The sequence below is a fragment of the Cryptococcus depauperatus genome, chromosome 6 (assembly GCF_001720195.1).
Source record: "Cryptococcus depauperatus CBS 7841 chromosome 6, complete sequence".
Taxonomy (NCBI): domain Eukaryota; kingdom Fungi; phylum Basidiomycota; class Tremellomycetes; order Tremellales; family Cryptococcaceae; genus Cryptococcus; species Cryptococcus depauperatus.
This window is the reverse complement of record NC_089473.1, coordinates 557,340-577,663: the sequence shown is the minus strand read 5'-3', so window position 1 is coordinate 577,663 and position 20,324 is coordinate 557,340. Positions and strand designations below refer to the sequence as shown.

Sequence of the window (20,324 nt, the reverse complement as noted above, 5' to 3'; positions counted from 1 at the left end):
ACCTCCACTACTGATGACATCACAATTTTCGTATGACCCGCGTCGGTAATCAAAGATAATAAATCCATCTCTTTTTCTCTTTTTCATTTTTACTTTTATTCTATTATAAACACAACGACAGTACAGCCAGGGTCTGGCACAACAGTCATGTCTTCCATAATTCAGAAGCTTCGCAAGACACCCTATATGCAAGATAAAGATACAAGGAGCCACAGGTCAGCCTCGAACTCGTCCTCTGTGCTCTTGTCTGAAGAGGAGCGACACGTTCAACTCCCTCCGCCGACACAGTGGGCGAGTAAAGCCTCTGGCAAAGACGAGGGCCTACGCTTTGCCACACAGATTGTCGAGGAGCCGGTGACAACGCCCACTGGTAGCCAGCAACCTATGACCGAGGGACAGACGCGTACACCCGGCCGGTTGGCACCCTTGGAGTTGCCAGCCTCTGGCACCCGGCAGGCCTTTGATACACCCAGATTAACGCTGACTAAGGAAGGATCAAATAGCCCGCGAAGTGTAAGCGATCATTCGCCCATACACGGCCACATCAGCAGCCGAGATGAAAGCGAGGGGATCGGCCTGGGCAGGCCGAGTCAGGAAAGCCTGAGAGTGAGTAAACATCTTATCGTCCCACCCGTTTGGATTTATATTATTTATTGCCATTTGTGTTTATTGTATCTTTTTAATACAATGACACAGCAAAATGTGGAGAATGTTGATGGCCATACAGGAAGAGAGTTCTGAAACTGCAACAGCAGCGAAAATCCCTCATGCGACGGCACGCTCCATGAGCACTAGCATTCCTTTATCCTCGCGCGACCGAGCCAACTCTTTGGCGTCTTCGTCTTATGCCTCGAACGGACACCGATCTAGGAGTGGATCGATTGTGTCCAAAGTCACTTCCAGGATTAGCGGAAATACATCTCCAAACAGATTGAGGCCGACGGAAAGTAAGTCGAGCTCAAAGAAATCAAAGAGTGATCGACGGAAATCGATCAACTCTACCACTTCCGTCAATAGCGGTGTCGTCGCTGCATTGGTAAAGGGCGGCTTGCATATTGCTTCGCCCACGGGTGAGGAACTGGTCGTCAAAGCGACTCGAACGAGTCGCAAGAGTAGAAATCGTGGATCATATCATCAGAATCGGGAAGGTGATGAGAACGATGGGGCTTGTACGGATGGTCATTATGCAGAAGGGTATGAGGAAGAGGAGGGTGATAGTGACCTACCTGAAGATATGTCGGTGATGGGATATGCTGTGGCCAGCAATCGAAGGAATTCCGATTTTCATTCATTGTTTCAGATAGTGGAGCCAGAAGATTATCTCATTGATGGTCAGTGTATTAGCTCAGTCATGGGCGCGCTGACACTGCGTAGATTATGGCTGTGCCCTTTCAAAAGATATTCTTGTTCAAGGCCGACTATACATATCAGAAAATTACCTCTGTTTTCACGCTAACATTTTTGGCTGGACGACTGATGTAAGCCGCTACTTGTTCCTGCTTTACGATAAATCTAACACATTATAGGTTGTGATTCCATTCGCAGACGTCAGAGGTGTGGAAAAGAAGATGACTGCTCTGGTAATACCAAATGCTATTGGCATTACTACAGCCAGTGGACGGGCAAGTCGTGATCACAGCTTCTTGGGTTCTGATGCAGTGATTAGTATACATTCGCTTCCTTTATTTCACGAGACACAGTCTACGACGTCATTGTCAACATCTGGCGTCTTTGTATTCCCAGTGTCGGAGTTACACCTTCTCGATCGTCATCTTTGGCCAGTACAGACGCCAGTAATGATCCTGCTGCTATCGATCCTTCAATAGATTCTTCCGTTAGACTTGGTAAAAATGCCAAACCCACCCGTTGCGCCTGTGGAAGAGACGGAGGACATTACACAGAAGTCGCTCTCGAAGCAACGTTACCGGGCACGCCAGAAAAAGTCTACAACCTGATGTTTAACAGTGTATGGCTGAAGGCGTTTTTGACTGATAGCCAAAATCTTAAAAGTGAGTCATTTCTCTTTGACTTATTGCGTACTAAGAAGACACAGATATTGAGTATTCGGATTGGCGTCCAAGCTCTCCCAACTCCTCCACTTTATGCCGTTCTTTGTCCTATATCAAACCCCTTAATGGCTCCATCGGTCCCAAACAAACATTATGCCATATCACAGATACTCGCGAGCATTTCGACCCCAATGACTATATCTGCATGGTCACCACCACGAAAACACCAGATGTACCCAGTGGTGGGGTATTCAGTGTCAAGACGAGGACATGCTTCATGTGGGCGGGTTCAAACTCAACCAAGATTATTGTGACGACGAAAGTAGAGTGGACAGGAAAAAGCTGGATAAAGGGTGAGTCACTCACATGTAATTTGGCAATTGAAGTTGTTGCCAAGGCCAAAATTCCTTTGGTCATTGCCCAATGTCATAAATCTCGGCTATTGTCTATTTAAGTGTGTTGACTTATGTGCTTGTATAGGAATCATTGACAAATCGGCAATTGACGGTCAAAAGGCGTACCACAACGATCTCAAGGTATCCATGCTTTCCTACATACAATCCCACCTCTCTGAATTCCTGCCTCCAGGTACGAAGCCCGAGATCGAGTCTTCCTCCATTGCCCGGCCTACGTTGTCACGTCAGGGCACTAGTGTTCAAACACCTGCACAAGAGTACGCCGAGCAGGCACTCAAGGATAGACAAGAGAAGGGTCTCTGGAACTTGCAAGTCGGCGTTGATTCCCTTGTGAACGGCGGGAAAGCCGTCTGGCAAGGCTTGCGAGCATGTTCTGCCTCGATCAGCGATATTTTGATGGAGAAGGGCTTTTCCATCAAAGACGTCATGGGTTTCCTCATTGTCATATTGCTCATCTCCAATTTTTACACTTATCTCTCACTCCCAGGTCGCTCGATAGAGGAGCGTCTTGTAGCGCGACAATATAGAAAGGCATATGATCAACAAGTGGCTGAGGCTGTCAGACTTGTACTTGGGCAGAGGGCTCTAGCAGATCCACAGGAAGAGGCGACAGAATTATTGAGGGTGCTGGATCATGTGGAAGCAAGAATGACCAGATTAAGAGAAGAACTCGGCAGCGTGGTTCAATACAAATCTCAGAATAGGGACAACACGCAATCAAACAAGAATGACGGTTTGCTTGATTGAGAAGAGAGTGTATCATGAGCATAGATTGATGTATAGGGTTGAGAATTGTCATATTCTTGGGCTGTAGAGTAAACCATTGTGTAGATATTTACATTTAATATACGAGGCTGAGTACATTAGTTGCTATGCTACTACAATTATGAATTTATCTAGTACAGTATGGCGTCGTATTGCTCACATCTATTAATCTTGTTTCTCTCCTTGTAATTCTCTATTAATGTCATCAAGTCTCTTTTCCCACACGCCTACGTCCTGTTCCAACGTTTGTTCAAGCCTCTCGATCTCCTTATCCAACTCAAGCTGCTCCTCATGAGTTCCAGAAGAGAGTGTCGTCAATTGCCACCCTCTTGCGGCGAGAGGAGTTGTAGGTAAACGAGGAGTAGAAGGGCGAGAGATGGCGGCTGCGGTGGGGTTTAAGGAGAGCATGGATTGTTGACGAGATGGCAACATTGGGGCCGTTGGATCGCCCAAACGAAGATGGCGAACATGATATTTCAGCAGATTCGGACGATGCCTATACTCGTCGTCAGTCATCTCATGTTCTCAGCCTGGGTAAGGAACAATGTACGATATGGTCACAAGAGTGATGCCTAGTGATTTGGCATGCTCATACATCAATCCCTCAACATCGTTCGACACGGCGGAAGTACACTCGTCAAGGATGGCGTACAAGGGTCGGTGATAAAACAGTCGAGCCATGCCCATCTGCAGGCAAGTTAACACTGAGTGTTGATGACACTTGTAGTTACTCACTCTCTGTTTTTCTCCGCCGCTGTTATGGATAGTGCTTGATAAGCACTAGTATCGGGGCTTTGCCACGGAAAGGTAGACTTACGACAAGACATCCTTCCACTCTTTCCTGGTCTCCCATCCTCCTTCTCTGCCTGGCAAATACTCCAAATGCACCTTTTCCAATATTCCCATCAATTCCGTATCTGTCCGTCCATGTGCCTTCATCTCTGCATAAGTGTGGGGGCTGCACAAGTTGATATGATTAGATAATGCGGTTTGACTTTCAGAAGGGACTCACTAGATGACTTGATCTCGAAGACTTCCAATACTGAGGTATGGCCGCTGAGGCAGGAAAAATATCCCATTTTCGCCGTGTACAGGTCTTTCCAACAGACCTTTCCATACCGGCCAGAGTTGCGCTACAATCCTTGCAATGGAGGATTTGCCCACACCACTGGATTGAGTTACGGTCAGCATGCAAATAGAACGACACGACAAATCATACTTGGGTCCAGTGATAAGAGTATGTTCCCCGCTTTCAACTCTCAGATCTAAGCTCTTGATCAACTCTTCTCCTCCCCGTTCAGCGCCAGCGCCTTCAGCTGGTGCGACAATGGGAACGCCACGAAGCAGCAAATGGCTTGAGCCAATAATGACTTGACCATTGATGTCGAACATGTCGTAGAATGTCTAGGTGCTATCAGCATCGTACACAGCAGGCGGCCAACTTACTTCGTCAGAGGAGAGTGTGTCTGGGCGGGAATGTTGAGGATATATGCCATTATTAACACAATGCAGAGTAGAGAGGAGAGCATAGACACGGGTAGTGTATCCAGACAACTCTGCCAGATCTTTTCCTGAATACATCAGTCTCCCTCCTGCGTCAGCTAAAGAGAGTAACAGCCGGCGGTTAGACATATAGTCTGGGCATATTGGTCAACACAACCCGGATCTTGAAGCCCTTTGTAAGACTCACTTTCGGTCCGTTCTGCGACAGCATGTATGAGTCCTTGAGATCCTGTGGCACCGAGGGCATATTTGGCTGCTGGGAAGAAGACGGGGATAGACATGAGACCGTATCCAGCTGCAGACCAGAGATACTTGATGACAAAATCCTCAGTCATGCTATCACAGACATACGAAGAATCTCTTTCAGCTATTTGCATCATGGCGATTTCCGTGGCTTACCCATATGGGATTCTAACCTTGTTGGGAGTTATTAGCAGTCCCAACTCATGCCCACAGCAGCAACTTACTTTGAGAACGGTGTGAATATGATTCTTTAATGTCTTGTATGCCCCTTCCAATATGCCCTTTTCTCTCTTTCCACCATTATAGAAAGCCACTTCTTCTCCATCCCTGCTCACTCTTGCCAGTTCAGCCCTATACTGTCCTTCTAGTCGAGCAGTGGTGGCTGCCATCCTACCAAAGGCGGGCGTCGCTTTGCGAAGAATGTAGGCAGTCAGACCATAGTTTGCAAACAATCCGATGGTGCCTAGAGATCCCAGAGAGGCTGAAAGCTGAGAACTAAAGATAACCATGTCCAAGAACGGTTTACCGACGTTGCCGCTACCCAACAGCCCTTCAACATGACTCCACAAGGTGAGCCTAAACAAGAACTTACTAGAGAGCAGACAAGGAATCACAGAATCTTGCCACATCAGTAGTGATGAACCTACCCTCTTAGCTCGATAACAATGACAAGGCAAGAAACCTACTGGTCGGCTGTACCAGATGCAGCTTCTTTAGCTCCTGTCGTGCCCTCAGTGCTCTTGGACATTCCTGTCTGTGCACTCATGCCTATGCCAAATTTGTAATAGTTGAGGTTGTCATTCCTACCCGAGTAAGTATTCTCTCTAGCATCAAAACATCTCACCTACAGGTAAAGGTCATGAATATATCTTGTCAGGTTGGTCCGAAAGGCAAGAGCCAGCTTTTTTTCGAGATATCGAATCTGCAAATATTGTATGCAAATGGTCCAACAGGAAATGAGCATACCTACCATCGCATTGGTATATGTGCTGGGCACGGCCAGAACAAACCACCATCCCAGCCCTCGCAGGAATCCTGTGCCATTTGCAGCCACCTTCATCGTCAGCTCCAATCCATATACAGCCAACGCACGAGATCACGGACGATACGTCCATCCAGTTTAGCAACCATGACACTCAGAACAGTTCTCGATATAAGAAAGAATGTATGTAGGAATAGTAGGAAAGCTTCCTTGCCGGTTTTGCTATACCCAACGTCAGCTTCGCACACCCTATCGAACTCACCTTGGCAAAGCGACCTTGAATAAGGCTGCCAACATCCTCCAAAACTCTTTGTTGACTCCAAGTTTTTCATTCCCAGCCAGCGGAGGGAAATACTGGAGATGATCTTTATACACCTGTGGGGAAGTCGGTGTAATGCGAACCTTGGAGACGCGACCCATATATGGAACCAACAGCGTACGGGACGTAGACGATGGGTCCGGAATGTACAGGTCCTCCAGTTTTCTTTCCAACGCTGGCGTATTCAGAGGCGTCTCTCTCTCCTTCCTCTTGCGTTCTTCATGTGCCTTCGCTCTTTCTTCATGCCACGACTTGACGGCATGGTACGGGATCTTCAGTGTCACTGAACGAGACACTAGCACTGTGACGAACAGCAAGAAGAATGCTCTCTGACGGACTGTCTCTTTCTTTAACGCCAGAAAAGATTTGTGGCTTGGATTAAACATTTTAGATGAATGAGAGATTGAAATGGACGAAAAGTAAATAAATGAGAATGTCGGTTATCATCAATTGCCGTATTCGGCCATCTCCGATAAAGATAATAACACGTCATGTCATTTGAATGTCTAGTCAATGGTACAACTATTCTTTATTTTCTCTATTTCCTTTATGCACTCTTTCATGATGGCAGGCTATGAAACCGCAAGTAAGACAGAATGCAGCGGTATGCTTGGAATGCTCTTGGTTCGCTCTCGCCTCTTGTCGCTATACCATACCGATGTAGAAATTACCAGAGTGATTAGAATTGCAGAGCCACACACACTGTCATCTATGTCGGATGCGAGTGCCGCCGCCTGTGGTATCAAGGCATCAGTAGGATCCTCCAATCACTTGCTACATACCAAACGTATCTCTGCTGCCAAGGCCTGACATCGATAGCCAACATAAACGGCAAATTCGTAATACTCGATGTGCCTCTTGCCCCTTAATGTTTACCGTTGCCAAAGACCAGTGCCATGTCTTCCTCACTCATTTGGCCAAAATCTTGTAACTCGACTTCGCCGGGTAGTATACCAGGCCGTGAGCCATACCAAACGTCCTGGTCGAGTGACCCAGAAGGCAAGGCTAGCATATCAGAGGAATACACCTCAACATTGGCTGACGCCGGCTCTGTCATCAGCGACGGCTGCATTTCCCATGGTTTTAACCTTGTCGGTAACGCAGAAATCGACGGCTGGCCCTCCTGCTCCATCAGCATCCTTCTGCCATCAAGACACCCACATTCAACCCCTCAGGCACCTCCACCCTCGGCACCTCATCCGCCCTGCCCTCATGTATCAAGCGACACAGCATGTCAAAAGACAACCCATGCTGCCCATCACCCAAAGTCTGCATCATGCTTTTCGCCTCAGTCAACACATTCAGCTGGTTCATGGTGGCAGCATTGACATGACCATACTGCGAACGCGAGTACGCAGCATAAGCCTCCCAAGGAATATCGATCCGCATCTTACTAATAGAAATAAGCTGTGAGCCTCGTAACAGGGCAAGACTGACCGGGTGAAGAAGAACCACTGGGCTTTTGAGAGTAACTCATCTATACTAGATGGATTCAACTTCTTGTCTCTTATCGCAGAGATCACCGTCGGCAGTCCTGCCTTCACGATATCAGCATACGCATACTTGCACGAGCCGTACCAACCTTGAACTCTGGGTCATCGTTGAATGGGTAATTTTCAAACTCCTTGAAGATTTGATCATGCCTGCTTGGCTCCACCTGGCTCGTACTGACCTCTCCTCGCTGGATATCCATTATAGTCGAAAATTTCAATGAGACGTGTTGTAGTAAAATCTATCGTCGTGGTTGTATTTCTAGTCGTCAAAAAAGGATCCGAAGGGTCCATCCTCGCTAGCGTCGTCAGCGTGCCGGCATGCTTTCCAGTGTTGACCTCGCCGTTGGCGCTCTCGAGACCTTTGAGTCCCACGATGCTACCGTCGCTATCGTCGCCGATACTGTTTTATTGTTGCAGTTGTAAAATTTGCCATTCATGCATGGAGACCATCTCTTTCATAGAGACCAAATTGCCACGTGCTGGATCCGATTAGACGGATCCGGACATTTATATAGATCGGGACGACGCGGAGATATCCACATCTCCACCCAAGCCTCGGAGAATACGGTGTTACGTGTGCTGTGCCGGATCATCCTGTAAGTGGTTGCATGTGGTATTTTCCGGCGACTTTTTTTTTTTCCCTTTGCATTTATTGCTCTTTACTTTTTATTACTTTTGTTTGGTTGTGTTGGACATACTTGGGTAAGCCCAGACGGAGATGAGGGGCGCAAGCAGGGATATGGCTTGGCTGGCAGGGCTGTGGAGCGGCGGAGATATGGTGATGTGATGTGGCATTTCAGGATGCCTCCACTTTTCTGCTTTTTCACGAAAAAAAAAATGAAACGAAACGAAAAAGTCGCGTTTTGAAAACGCATCTTTCTTTTACATTTCCATCTCTTTCATCCCATACCAGTCACAACGCCAACAGTAGCAGCAGCGGCAGCGGCAGCAACTGGGCTTGCGGGGACATACGGGGTATAGCAACCAACGGCGAAGTGGCGCCGTGCGTCGCTGTCACGTTCCTCATTCCGGTCCTCCCTATCCTTCTCCCTATGCCTACCCTTGTTCCCTATCCATTCCCATACTTTCTCCGTGCTTCGGGACACCGCTGGTGAGTCGTTGCTACGTTTCGCGTCTGCGGTCACCGCCACCACGACGCCCGATATACGTGTATGCATACAGGTTTGAAATGTCCGGACATGCCTAGACCAGGGTGTCTTTCGCGTATTCTTTTCGGACTTTTTGAAAAGAAAAAAAAAACCACTTGTACTGATGTGCCTCTAGCTAGATTGCATCAAAAAGACAGTGACGGATATCTCCACCCATATCATCCTTTACCATCAGCACGGATCGTTTGCTATCCGTGAGGGCGACTTGACAAAGTTTGCTTAAAGAGCGACGGTGGTCGTCGAGGAGAAAAAGAAGACCAAAAAAAGGTGAACGACGATGTTCAACCAGTACGGCAGGCTCACGCCGAGAGAGAGGGTGCGGTTGGCAAGGCTGGCCATTGCAGAAGCAGAAAAGGAGGAAGCAGAGTGGAGGAGGTGTAGCACGATGTGGAAGCACCTCAGCTACCAGCCGGCCATTGAGGAGGGCGTAGAGGTGGGTGTATGCGTCGAAGCGTGAGCTGACAGTGCAGTGCTCGGGCGCTTCGTTGCCTTCATCTCCTGTACCAGCACTTCCTCTGCCACCTCTGCCGAGCCCATCTGGCGACAGATGTGGGAGCGTCAGAGGTGGTGATTTTGAACGTGAGCGCTTGGACAGACCAGAACAGAGCCTAGTTAGATCGCCGTCTATCGAAGGCCTCAGTTATGATCTCGCTTCGGCAACACGTTCCCTACACGTGGCCAGCAAGCGCTCTTCTGCAGCGTCGACCGACACTTTTGGCTGGTCATCGTCGTCAGATGCGTGCCAAGCAGGCGAGGATTTGTTGGATAACCTAGAGCTGGCGTTCCAGCCACAAGTCTTGCCCTATCCAAAGATGAAGCCAGTGTTGTCGAGATTGAGTACCGACACCGTGTCGTCTGCATCGTCGAGGCAGTATGTCTCTCTATTCCCTCCAAAGGCGGTCCCTTTTCTCAACACGAGATTATCCGTCTCAAGTTTTTCAGAGAGTGTCTCTCCGTCAGAAACATCCAGTTCAACAGACGGGGATACCTCTTTTGTGGGTTTCTCGACTATATCGCCCAAGAGCTACCCATCGCCTCGTGCCGCTATGCGATCCAGACGGAAAAGCTCGCTTGCCACGCACGTCATTGGAGTTCAGCCAAAGAACAAAGCGAACGAGCCTACAGCAGCCAATAACGGGCTTTGGGTTGAAGTCAGTCCATGTACTTCGCTAATCATCGAGGATGAAAAAGAGTTCAACTCGACTAGCTCACCTTGTACAACACCGACAATAGCGCGTCAGCGACCTGAATCTATGCTCAGCGATATCATGACGTTTCCTCTTCCTCCGAGCAGAATCAAGGTGGCCAGCCCATCGCCTGTCGAGGTAAGACTGGAGGACGCTCCGAAACTGCTGGTGCCAGGCACTGAGTCGCAGAGTGAGAGCGTTTCGAGAAATGGCGGCAGAGGTGAAAATGAAGGTGTTGCGCATGGACCATGTCCTTCGAGTCCAGAGTTGTCTTCGCTCATTCTACACCTCCCTAGACCTCGTAGGAGGCGAACGCCATTGTCTTCTGATGATGAAGGCGAGACTGAAGAAAGTGATCTTGGTGAGTCGAGCTTTCGTCAACAGCAAGCTGATGAGCGTAGATGTTTCTACTCCATTGGCCCAAGTCGCTTTACGCTCAAAAATACTCACTCCCCATTCTCGTCTTGTATCACAGCCCCCTATCAAGGCAGCAATCGTTCGTCGAGCAAGACCCATTGTACCTCGGACCGTCTCTACACCCGCTCTCAAGTCTGGCTGGTTGCTGACAAGTGGTAAAGGCTGGAGTGGAAGCGAGAGTGAGGAAGAGGGATGGGCAAAGGCCGTGAGGTCCGTCAAGGCCCGGAAAGCTCAAAAATCGTATCCTGCATCTAAACGGTCGACTCCCAAACCAAGCCTACAAGTCAGCGTGGAGAGAACTAGTGTTAGAGATGACTTGACGCCAAGAGCGTCTGACTTTTCTGGCATTTATGTCCAGAAACGATTCTCTTCCATCTCCAGCACCACTGCCACAACCATATCCGATACTGAGGGTCCGCTTACGCCCAATCTGAGCTCTGGATTACCCAGTATGTCTCCGGCTATTGCCTATTCCATGTCGCGTTCAGCTTCTTTCACGAGTCCTGGCGCCATTCCGAATGATTTTTCATGGGCTGTTCCGTTCCCTCCAACGTCTCCTCAACATCAGTCTTTTATGATCGATTCCAAAGATTGCTCAAGCCTTCGTTCAGTGCCCTCCTTTTCGTCCATGTCGGTCCTCTCTCGTACAACGTCCAGGGCAAGTAGGGGGAGTAAGAGGTTCTCAAGCAAAATTCTGCCCAAACCACTAAGGTCAGTAGAAGGTTGGGGAAAGCCCGAAGTGTTGCTGGATGATGAGACATGGGGCGAAGAGGATTGTGCACCGAGTCCGTTGTCGGCAACAGGTTTTGATTTACAACCTGCAGCCACCATACTCGATTCGTACTTTTCCTCTTCTGAGGAAGAAGACGAGATGGAGAAAGGGAGAGAAAATCGTGAGACCACGCCGAAGGCTAGTACGAAAGACGTCGCCCCACGGTCTGGAACGTTTGAAAGCTGCAGTGCTGGCACGGGAAGAGTACCTAGCCCAAATCTATGGGAAGGAATGGGACAAGAGGTCGGGAGGCTGTTGGATGAAGGCTTGGACGAGTTAATGAACGACTCGGACTGGTAGACAAGAGTACAAAAGTATAGATTTTGCTTGTATAGTTTTAGTATCGTTGGGATTATGATATGTCATTGTTGTATCTACCACAAGTGATAATGGCAAAAGCCAACAAGGAAACAGTAATGTCAGCTTCTAACGCGACTTTTTTAAATCCCGTTATTTTATTATCTTTTATTTCTCAAATGCAACTTTCACTTCTTGATCAATTCTTTCAACATGTCTCAAGCCCAAGTCAGTATTACTGAAGAATGGGTCCTTGGCCCTGAGCATACTCCATTCTATACAAAATCTGTAAGGCTCTCAAGAAAACTTGCCGCTGATACTCTTATAGTGGTCATCCACAGGTGAAATTAGGGCCCATGTCGTTTTCGTCCACGGTTTGTCCTGGCTGGTCGCAGAAGATGGACTGAAGAGCGATCACTGACGGTGTTGGCGGTAGGCTTTGCTGAGCACATTGAGCGATACAGTGCATTCTTTGCCCGCCTCGCTCCTCTTGCCAATCTAAACATTCTCGCATTCGACCAGCGAGGCTATGGTCGTACATCTCAAGCTCCTCTGACGGCTTCGTCGCCTGAAGTGAAGAAATGGAGAGAAGAAGGCCAAATGGTGAAACTGGAAAAGAATGGCAAGAGAAGGACAGGTGGATGGGGAAAGGTTTTTTCGGATATCGAGTGGTTCCTCAAGAAGCAAAGCGAGAGGGCAAGAGGGAAACCATTGTTCTTGTGGGGTTTTAGCATGGCAGGTCTTGTTTTCTTGTCAAGTGTCAGCACTTATGAGCCAGTAGGGCGGAGGAGAAGTGCTCGCTTTTCCCATCCGACCGACTCCTCCTCCGTCTCAAGACACTGTCCGTCTGTTGTCTGGCGTCATTGCTGGTGGCCCATTGATCAGGCTTTATAACCCTGCGCCATCCTATCAGGCATGTGCTGTCTCACATACGTAACAGAAAACTGATGAGAGGACAGGTCAAGGCAGGTACAATCGCGGCCAACTTGGGTCTTGGATCATTTGTGATTCCAACACCCATAGACTACACAGTATGTCAGTCTTGACATGAGCACCGTATAGCTTATTCTACTGCAACAGCACCTGTCACATAACTCCGAGATCAATGAAAAGGCCAAAGCTGATCCGTTTTGTGAACAAACAGGCTCGTTGCGAGGCGTCGGCGACATGATTAACGGTGGTGCTTGGCTCGATTCGTCGGACGCTTGGGAAAGATGGCCTCATCAGCTTCCTGTGTTGCTGTATCATGGAGGAGAAGACAACATTTGTCACGTTGCAGCGACCAAGAGGTTTGCTGAAGGCATCAAGTCGGTAGACAAAACCATCAAGATATTCGAGGTGGGTTGAGAGGTGCATGGTTGAGTATCAAAGGCGCTGACGGGTATAGGGCATGTACCATGAGGTACACAATGAACTGGAGCCAGTACCAACCAAGCTCATTCAGACGATAACAGAGTGGATCAATGCCAGAACTCCTACTACGACTGACGCTGCTCAACCCCTCCCTAGCCAATCCAAGTTGTAGATTTGGACAGTGAGACGACCTTGACAGGGAACCTTGTAATTTAATGTACAATACAAGTAATGCAAGACATTGTAAGTAGCACATCTATATGCAGTATGGGCGTATCAGTCAGAAAGCACACAAAACCCTTACCACCACATATTATCTCAAGATGTTGTAGATGACAAAACACAAAGATTATACCCTCTTAAAATTCTCCCTTTAGAGCTCCATAATTCTGCCTCCAGCTGCCCCCATCATACTCTTTCCCACTTCCACACCCTTCCAAAGCTCAGCTGCGATCCAATCCTTGATGGACCCCCATATGGCGACATCTTCATCTCCATAAATGTAATAAGCATAACGACGTAAGAGATAGGACAAGTCGCCGGGAAGATACAAAAGGGACAGGTAGAGAAGGAAGCCTGCAATAGCGAATATGCACCCTTTGTGCAACAAAACAAAAGACGGCGACGTCAGCAGCTTCTTACAGTAAGCTGAAAGAACTGACATATAACGGCCTTCTCCCAAGGCTGCATCATTGAAAGTGCAAATGTTACTTCGAATTTAGTTCTGATTTCTGTCAGTCCTAGACATGGGCTGAAAGCAAAAGACGTACGTCCATTCCCACAGCTTCCTTCTTAGTCCTGGGGGTGGCCTTGGAATGTAGAGCGGGCGAGAAGAGGACATGTTGATTGATGGCAGATGGAAAGCAGAAAGGAAAAAGTCAGAAACCGAATCTATGTTTATATTCAAAGCGGTGGAGGATAATTAACGTTAATTAACATTAATTAATTTCATCAACTTTGGCTTATAGTATTATGGATTGTTCAGCGGATGATACGGTTTCATTAAGAGAGCATAAAAGAGCCAAGTGGCATCTACCGTGTGTTACTAGACTCCAGAATTTCTGCTCTATTACGTAGCGTTGGCCCAGATGTGATATCTGCATTCTTGACTCATTCTTGAAGCGATCATACTCCACCTCTAAGAGATGCAAACTGCCTGGACTTACCCATCTACCCTATCCGTGTCCAATGGACGGAAGCTCTAGCTCTAACCAATGGTTTATCACTCTACCCTGTGTATACCTTGATCATCTTCAGATTGAGATTTGAGCTGTCCCATGTTGAGAGTGTTTTATCGAGCGGACTCGGAGTCAAATCCATCGATGAGTAAGACAGTGACCCGACAAGAGTGGTATCTGTCAAGCGGCCTGGAAAGGCAGTGGGCTTGGTCAATGCCATGTCTCCACTCTCATCAGGTTTTCGGAGCGTCTTTTGAAGAAACAAAACACCTATTCAAAAAAAAACCTAGATGACTGTGAGATATGCAAGGCAGTAGGCTTGGAGGGCAATGACATGCGTATGAAACAACGCTGGCAAATGCCATCGTACTGCCGTCTAGCCTCCTCTCGCTGGAATTTCCAAGCTCCCACCTAGACATGCCCAATCAATAGCATCGAGAGCATAGAGGCAAGTACACTTACTGGGCAAAGATCTAGCGAGTGGCTTGAGCTGATTCTCAAGGAAGCATATTGAAATATTGCCCGTTCTCCCATGTGCCAGACCCAAACGACGAGACTCAGCGTCTAGGCATGTCACCAACCCAAGCACCAGTCCACATCTCTCTTTTGCACAACATAGCACTCTCCTTCGTCAGCAACGTTGACAGGTCATCTTATCCCTGTTCTTCTTGACCCTTCCGTCAGCTCATCTCCAATGCCGATCCATCCAAACCCGTTCAAGGTTGGTTACTCTCTTGATTGACCAAATCCTGGTCAAGCCATCCACTTCCTCAGTCCGATTAGCCTCAAGACGGCAGCCAATCATTGTGTTTCAAGCTCGCCAGCCAGCACACCTCATGACAAAGCAGCAAACAACTCTTCGCCATGTACTCAGATATCTTCAACGTTGCCATGCATTTCTATATCCATTTTCAAGCTACAGAGCTAAGCCGTCAACTCCATACAACCTTACATCCACTCACAAGTCTCGCAGCATCATCCATATATACCAAAACGTTCATTGTAAAAAATTATGATGAGAAAGAAAAAGAGGAATAGAAAATGAAATTATGTTTTTATAAATACATTACAATTTAATACAATTCCTGGTGGGTCCATTTGAGTTTTCTTTTTTCTCTTTTTTCGACTTTTTAAAATCTTTTCTTCTATTCTATTCTTTCTTTCCTTCATCCATTCTTTCTTTCCCTCAAGCGGCTTGTTAATGGTGATGGTAGCGGCGAGCAAAACGTCAGAAAGCTCGCCGACAACGTTGCAGACCACCACCACCCATGGCCTGACGCCTGACAACAATGGCGACAACAAACAGCCTATACAACATCGTATTGGAACGCTGGCAACGCCAGCACAATGCATCTCAATCCACCCGTCGCCTACCTCTTCAATTTCTCCCAGTCCGCTGCCAACTCCACCAGCAGATGCTCCACTGTCGGCCTCACTGCCACCATCCTACGCGTCTATCTCCCACGACCCGGCAAGGGTGATCAACTCCCATGCAGAGAAGCAGGCGCTGAGAGACGCGAGACAGAAGCTGGATGACCTGGTTGACAGAGATCGAAGACAGATGGAGATGTCGAGGTTGCCACCAGAAAGTGTAGATCCAAAGAGTTCGGCGTCGCAATCAAACTCTGGGTCTGCTTCTGGCTCTGGATCCCGCGGCTCCCATAGCTCTCGGGCGATGCCTCGAGGAGTGAACACGACGGGCGAAGCGCGTTCGCCTCGACAGCTGAGGAGTCCATCGCCAGCCTTACTCCATCCGAATCAGGATATACAGCGCTCGGGAGCGTCCGCTCATGGGGCCGTGCCTCCAGTCGACGAGAATCTCCAAATCGGCCACAGGGGTTATCTCCCGCCTGGGCTCGATGTCAAGGATGCTTTAGCGAAGTGTGAGGACCCAACGTTGGGATGGAGCTTGCAATTTTGGGTGACGATTGCTGATCCCTTGGTATGTTGGCATATCTGGATAAAGGCTTACGGTGTAGACGCAACATGTATTCTTTGCATGTCCCGCCTCGGGTCAGTGTAGCTGGGATCCCCCAGTGGGCGCCTTTGTGTAAGTCGTTTTTGGGAACGTCATTGTTGTGGTGTTGACTAGACGTCAAGCGTACCAAGATCACCAGACGGTGAATGGTGGGAGTTGGCAGATTCATCGCGGAGCAATCGCTCGTACTATTACAGCAAGTCTTGCCGTAGGGGATATATGTGGAAAGATTGCTGACGCTGCATTCGACTAGATACGCTAACCGACAAGACGCAGTGGACAAGACCAGGCGGTAATGCATTCGTTATCCCTCTGGGTTTGATACAGGTTTGTCTTGTAGACATGGAGTGGCCCACTGACCATGGCTGTCGATATATAGAGGAATGCTTTACCCTCTCGTCCTCCAAGCCGACAGTCGAATACACACTCTAACGCTATTACTCCCTCAATGTTTGAGTCCATCTCGCTACCACGCGAGGGCTCAAATATGAGTCAATCAAATCAGACTTCTCCTATCAAGTCTCCACAGAATGTTACTATTCCCAGGCCTCTATACTCTCCCGCTCAATCATTCAACTCTGTAACAAGTCCTTTACCAAATGCCTCTTTGATCGTTCCTACAACCCCTTCTGGAGCTCAAGGCACATTTACCTCTAATCCCTTTCCTGAATCTCCCTTGTCCCTCCCTTCGACTTCACCAACCAAACAACGCTCAGCACTCAATGCCTCTTCTACTCTTCCAAATCTCACACCATTGTCTGTCGTGGAGGAGGGAAGTGGTAGTGAGGCTGATCGCAGCGATAACTCAGGCCCATCGTCAGTAGCTAGTGGTAGGAATTGGTGGGGAAAGAGAAGAAACAAAGCTCGAGGGAAGAAGAAAAGAGAGGCATTGGATGAGAGCGGCAAAGGCAAAAGTGTCCTTCGGTCTCGTTCTGTCGAGCGCTTGGGTCTCGCTGCCGCTTTCGCAGATGGTTTGTCCGTTTCGTTGCGAAGTTGTTGGCTTATTGACATGGCATGTAGAATCTCCAAGATCTCCGCTCAGGACAGCTATTTTGGGAGGTATCAATAGTGTGTTACCAAAGGGTTTGCCTTTGGAACCTATCTATGTTGAGCGCCCTGGGTCTGTCAGAACCAAACGACTAAGTACAGGGTGAGTTGCAAGCCATGCTCTTTACCCATGAATGTAAAGTTGACCAATTCTAAAGATTACATCCTCTCTTACCTTCAGAGTTGAGCAGCCAAATACATTCTTTCCAAGGCGATGACTTTTCCCGAAGATATTTTGCCACCAAACGAACAGGCGTTTTTCGTACCCGTGTCCCTGTTGAAAGGATAATGGAATGGCAAAAGACACCCATCACTGGACCATTGCTTGTTTTGTCAAAACATCTAACGAAAGACGCAGTGAGGTGCTTTAAAGTAATTCAGCATGTCATGGGCGAAAGAGAGCGCCCAGTAGAAAGTGCTAAACCAACCCTGGCCAGATCGTCCAGTCTTGCAAACTTGCGTCTCAAGGACAATAGGACAGAAGCAGATATCTCTCAGAGAAATTTTGCAGGAGGCGATCAAGAATCAGAAAATGGAAGAGAAGAAAAGGTGGCAGTATTGGAGGAAATTCGGTGGATAATTCAGGTCTGTGTAGCACAAGGTGAGATGAGGGATGAAGTCTATTCGCAAGTGATTAAGCAGTTAACAAAGAACCCCGACCAGTAAGCAAACAGGATTTCGATTTTTGCATATACTCATGGCCTTTTTGCAGTGATTCGGTGGTGCTCGGCTTCCAACTTTTCTGTGTGTTTGTCAGTTCCTTTGGACCAAGCAAGAACTTTGAGTCATTTGTAAAAAACTTTCTGGAGAGACACTTGGATGAACAGGCCGATGGAATTGGTGTCATGGCACAATGTCAGTTATGTTCAAGATCTGAAATTTAACATAAGCTAACCGAAATTGTCAGATTGCCTGTCCAAGATTGATATTCTTTCTACTAAAGGTGGCCGTGCCAAAACGCTGACTGTAGGCGAGATTGAACATGCTTCCGACGCAGCATTCTATCCTTCGGTCTACGGCGAGTCTCTCGAAAGGATCATGGATCTTCAGCAAGCATTATACCCAAGCTTAAAGGTTCCGATGGTTTTGCCTTTCTTGGCGGATGCGATCTTAACTTTAGGGGGAATGGAATGTGAAGGAATCTTTAGAGTACCGGGCGACGGTGATAGTGTGTCGGAGTTGAAAAGCAGAATGGACCGGGGACACTACCAATTGGCAAGTTGCAATTCAAAGTCTTTGTGATGACAAGAGAGAACTAATCAAGTCTGGACAAGTAGAAGGGTATTGAAGACCCTCATGTTGTTGCATCGCTTCTCAAGCTTTGGCTTCGTGAACTGGAAGAACCCATCATTCCTTCCTCGATATATAACGATGCTCTCATCGCCTCTCGCTCCTATACTGAAGTACTCGAGGTCGCGAAAAGACTGCCTGTTTATAATAAAAGGGTCTTGATATTCGTGATCAGTTTTGTGCAAATGTTCTTGCGCGAAGAGGTGGTGAAAACGACAAAGATGGGGCCTATGAACCTTGGTATGTCTTCCATGATCAGTCTTGTTCATCTCTTATATCATTTCAAGCTCTTGTAGTAGCTCCCAACATCCTAAGAACAACCTCAAATTCTCTCGTTACAGTGTTTACAAACTCAAACTTTGAGAGTAGGTTTGTTCTGCAGTTGCTGGAGAATATGAAGCCTGGAGAGGTGGATCCCATGTATATACCTGTACATGGTAAGGGAAGCGAGTGGTAGGGGAGAGAGGTGTGAAGAGATCTGAGGTGTTTGGAACTGCCTGTCTGTTACGATAATTGCATGTGTACTCACTCTACGCAAAGACAGTTGCTGTTTGTGTCGACGGATGATTGGTCCATATGATACCATAATTTTGTTTACCTTTATCTTTACTTTAATACGTTTATTACAAAGAGTTTTGGGCTATTATGAAATGATGATGATGCCTAGCATTAGATCTCGGATATGAATGTGTACTTTTGCTCATACAAAGGTTGGGACCAAAATTATGTCTCGGCCTCAATACTGCAGACCATGACTGCGTCTTTACCCATTTTCTCAATATGAATATGTTTTAAAGGCGGTAAACCTTTGTCGTGTCCCTACTAATATGTCAATCCCACAAAATTCCTATATTCAAAACTGGCTGACAACTTACCAAGGGTATAAACCCAATTCCTTCTCCAATAAACATCGGCGCCACAGTAACTACCACACTGTCAACCAGCTTGCTGCCATCTTCCCGAGTAGGTGAATGAAGAAAGGTAGAAAGAACGCGGGAGCCGCCTTCAATCATGATAGAGTTGAGACGAAGGGAGGTCAAGATACGAGGAAAAGTTGATGGAGGAATATGGCCTGAAAGGTCGAAATCAGTACTCCAAGAGAAAAAAATGCTCACCATTCGAATCAAGAGGCACCGGAATGACACGAGCACCTGCATCTTCCACCTTTTTTATCTTGTCTTGCTGCACGTCGGATCCACAGAGGATCCATGGTTGTTTCACAGCCTTGCCACGGAGATCAGGCTTGGTATTCCATTCTTGCAATACCTTTGAGTTCAACGGGAAGCGTAGCGTTGGATCAAGTATCAATGGTTGTGGAGGAGCGCGAGGGACAGGCAGCAGGTTTGCTATTCAACTCATTGAGCATCTATCAAGGCAACATTTCATGGGCACACTTTGAAGACGTGGATCGTCGAGAACAAGGGTTTGTACACCAATCAGTATCGCATCGTGCATGCTTCTTATCCTTTTCGCCCTTGTCAGCGTCTCCATTAGCACATCACAACATTACGGACTGACCAATGGGTCATGACCATACTTTCTGGCCCGCTGAGTATGACTCGCTTCTCACCGACACCTGCTATCTTGCCATCCAACGACTGAGCCCATGTCAGCGTTATATGAGGTCTTCCTGCTGTTGTGGTTGTTGAGAAAAGATTTTCCAAGAATTTTGGCGATGACATGGTATGTTGAAATGAGAAATAAAATCTCAAGAATATAAAGACGCGTTGAAATCACGTGACTAATGAGATTGTGGCTAGGTGGTGGGTTTGATATTTCAGCCAAGTATTTTTATCTTTATTCTTTTTCTTCTTCTTCTTTTACACCTTTTGGGCTGAGATTAAAGGGTTTAAAAGGAAAAAGGCTTACGACCGAAGTATTGCGAGAGGATTATTGCCCACAGAAG

At 47.5% G+C, this 20,324-nt stretch overlaps 9 protein-coding genes across 9 annotated transcripts; 4 read left to right on the top strand and 5 right to left on the bottom strand.

Annotated features, from left to right (window-relative positions):
- Positions 1-147: 147 nt before the first annotated feature.
- On the top strand, positions 148-3,172 carry L203_104963 (uncharacterized protein; the record flags this gene model as incomplete). The annotated part of the gene is made up of 7 exons (XM_066214336.1): positions 148-606; positions 728-1,331; positions 1,375-1,478; positions 1,527-1,622; positions 1,667-2,009; positions 2,054-2,362; positions 2,490-3,172. 7 exons carry the CDS (start codon positions 148-150, stop codon positions 3,170-3,172), a joined length of 2,598 nt encoding a protein of 865 aa, XP_066070433.1.
- A 183-nt stretch (positions 3,173-3,355) lies between these two features.
- Positions 3,356-6,623, bottom strand: L203_104962 (uncharacterized protein; the record flags this gene model as incomplete). The annotated part of the gene is made up of 16 exons (XM_066214335.1): positions 3,356-3,686; positions 3,741-3,877; positions 3,926-3,944; positions 4,008-4,148; positions 4,203-4,358; positions 4,410-4,594; positions 4,637-4,827; positions 4,881-5,029; positions 5,093-5,109; positions 5,161-5,473; positions 5,529-5,579; positions 5,623-5,739; positions 5,785-5,858; positions 5,907-5,990; positions 6,041-6,140; positions 6,214-6,623. The coding sequence occupies 16 exons, from the start codon at positions 6,621-6,623 to the stop codon at positions 3,356-3,358; spliced, it is 2,475 nt and encodes an 824-aa protein (XP_066070432.1).
- Positions 6,624-6,942: 319 nt separating this feature from the next.
- L203_104961 (uncharacterized protein) lies at positions 6,943-7,930 on the bottom strand (the record flags this gene model as incomplete). Its single annotated transcript, XM_066214334.1, has 6 exons — positions 6,943-6,971; positions 7,020-7,043; positions 7,114-7,351; positions 7,399-7,630; positions 7,675-7,775; positions 7,820-7,930. 6 exons carry the CDS (start codon positions 7,928-7,930, stop codon positions 6,943-6,945), a joined length of 735 nt encoding a protein of 244 aa, XP_066070431.1.
- A 699-nt stretch (positions 7,931-8,629) lies between these two features.
- L203_104960 (uncharacterized protein) lies at positions 8,630-8,908 on the bottom strand (the record flags this gene model as incomplete). Its single annotated transcript, XM_066214333.1, has 1 exon — positions 8,630-8,908. One exon carries the CDS (start codon positions 8,906-8,908, stop codon positions 8,630-8,632), a length of 279 nt encoding a protein of 92 aa, XP_066070430.1.
- A 268-nt stretch (positions 8,909-9,176) lies between these two features.
- L203_104959 (uncharacterized protein) lies at positions 9,177-11,575 on the top strand (the record flags this gene model as incomplete). The annotated part of the gene is made up of 3 exons (XM_066214332.1): positions 9,177-9,326; positions 9,370-10,438; positions 10,488-11,575. 3 exons carry the CDS (start codon positions 9,177-9,179, stop codon positions 11,573-11,575), a joined length of 2,307 nt encoding a protein of 768 aa, XP_066070429.1.
- Positions 11,576-11,785: 210 nt separating this feature from the next.
- L203_104958 (uncharacterized protein) lies at positions 11,786-13,097 on the top strand (the record flags this gene model as incomplete). The annotated part of the gene is made up of 7 exons (XM_066214331.1): positions 11,786-11,800; positions 11,901-11,946; positions 12,009-12,307; positions 12,354-12,485; positions 12,532-12,603; positions 12,653-12,910; positions 12,960-13,097. The coding sequence occupies 7 exons, from the start codon at positions 11,786-11,788 to the stop codon at positions 13,095-13,097; spliced, it is 960 nt and encodes a 319-aa protein (XP_066070428.1).
- Positions 13,098-13,298: 201 nt separating this feature from the next.
- Positions 13,299-13,766, bottom strand: L203_104957 (uncharacterized protein; the record flags this gene model as incomplete). The annotated part of the gene is made up of 3 exons (XM_066214330.1): positions 13,299-13,522; positions 13,588-13,649; positions 13,696-13,766. The coding sequence occupies 3 exons, from the start codon at positions 13,764-13,766 to the stop codon at positions 13,299-13,301; spliced, it is 357 nt and encodes a 118-aa protein (XP_066070427.1).
- Positions 13,767-15,304: 1,538 nt separating this feature from the next.
- On the top strand, positions 15,305-18,875 carry L203_104956 (uncharacterized protein; the record flags this gene model as incomplete). The annotated part of the gene is made up of 11 exons (XM_066214329.1): positions 15,305-16,045; positions 16,122-16,153; positions 16,204-16,277; positions 16,335-16,408; positions 16,461-17,052; positions 17,102-17,231; positions 17,287-17,790; positions 17,841-17,983; positions 18,036-18,343; positions 18,406-18,658; positions 18,706-18,875. The coding sequence occupies 11 exons, from the start codon at positions 15,305-15,307 to the stop codon at positions 18,873-18,875; spliced, it is 3,021 nt and encodes a 1,006-aa protein (XP_066070426.1).
- Positions 18,876-19,141: 266 nt separating this feature from the next.
- Positions 19,142-20,100, bottom strand: L203_104955 (uncharacterized protein; the record flags this gene model as incomplete). Its single annotated transcript, XM_066214328.1, has 5 exons — positions 19,142-19,237; positions 19,294-19,490; positions 19,534-19,764; positions 19,813-19,883; positions 19,937-20,100. The coding sequence occupies 5 exons, from the start codon at positions 20,098-20,100 to the stop codon at positions 19,142-19,144; spliced, it is 759 nt and encodes a 252-aa protein (XP_066070425.1).
- Between the last annotated feature and the right edge of the window lie 224 nt (positions 20,101-20,324).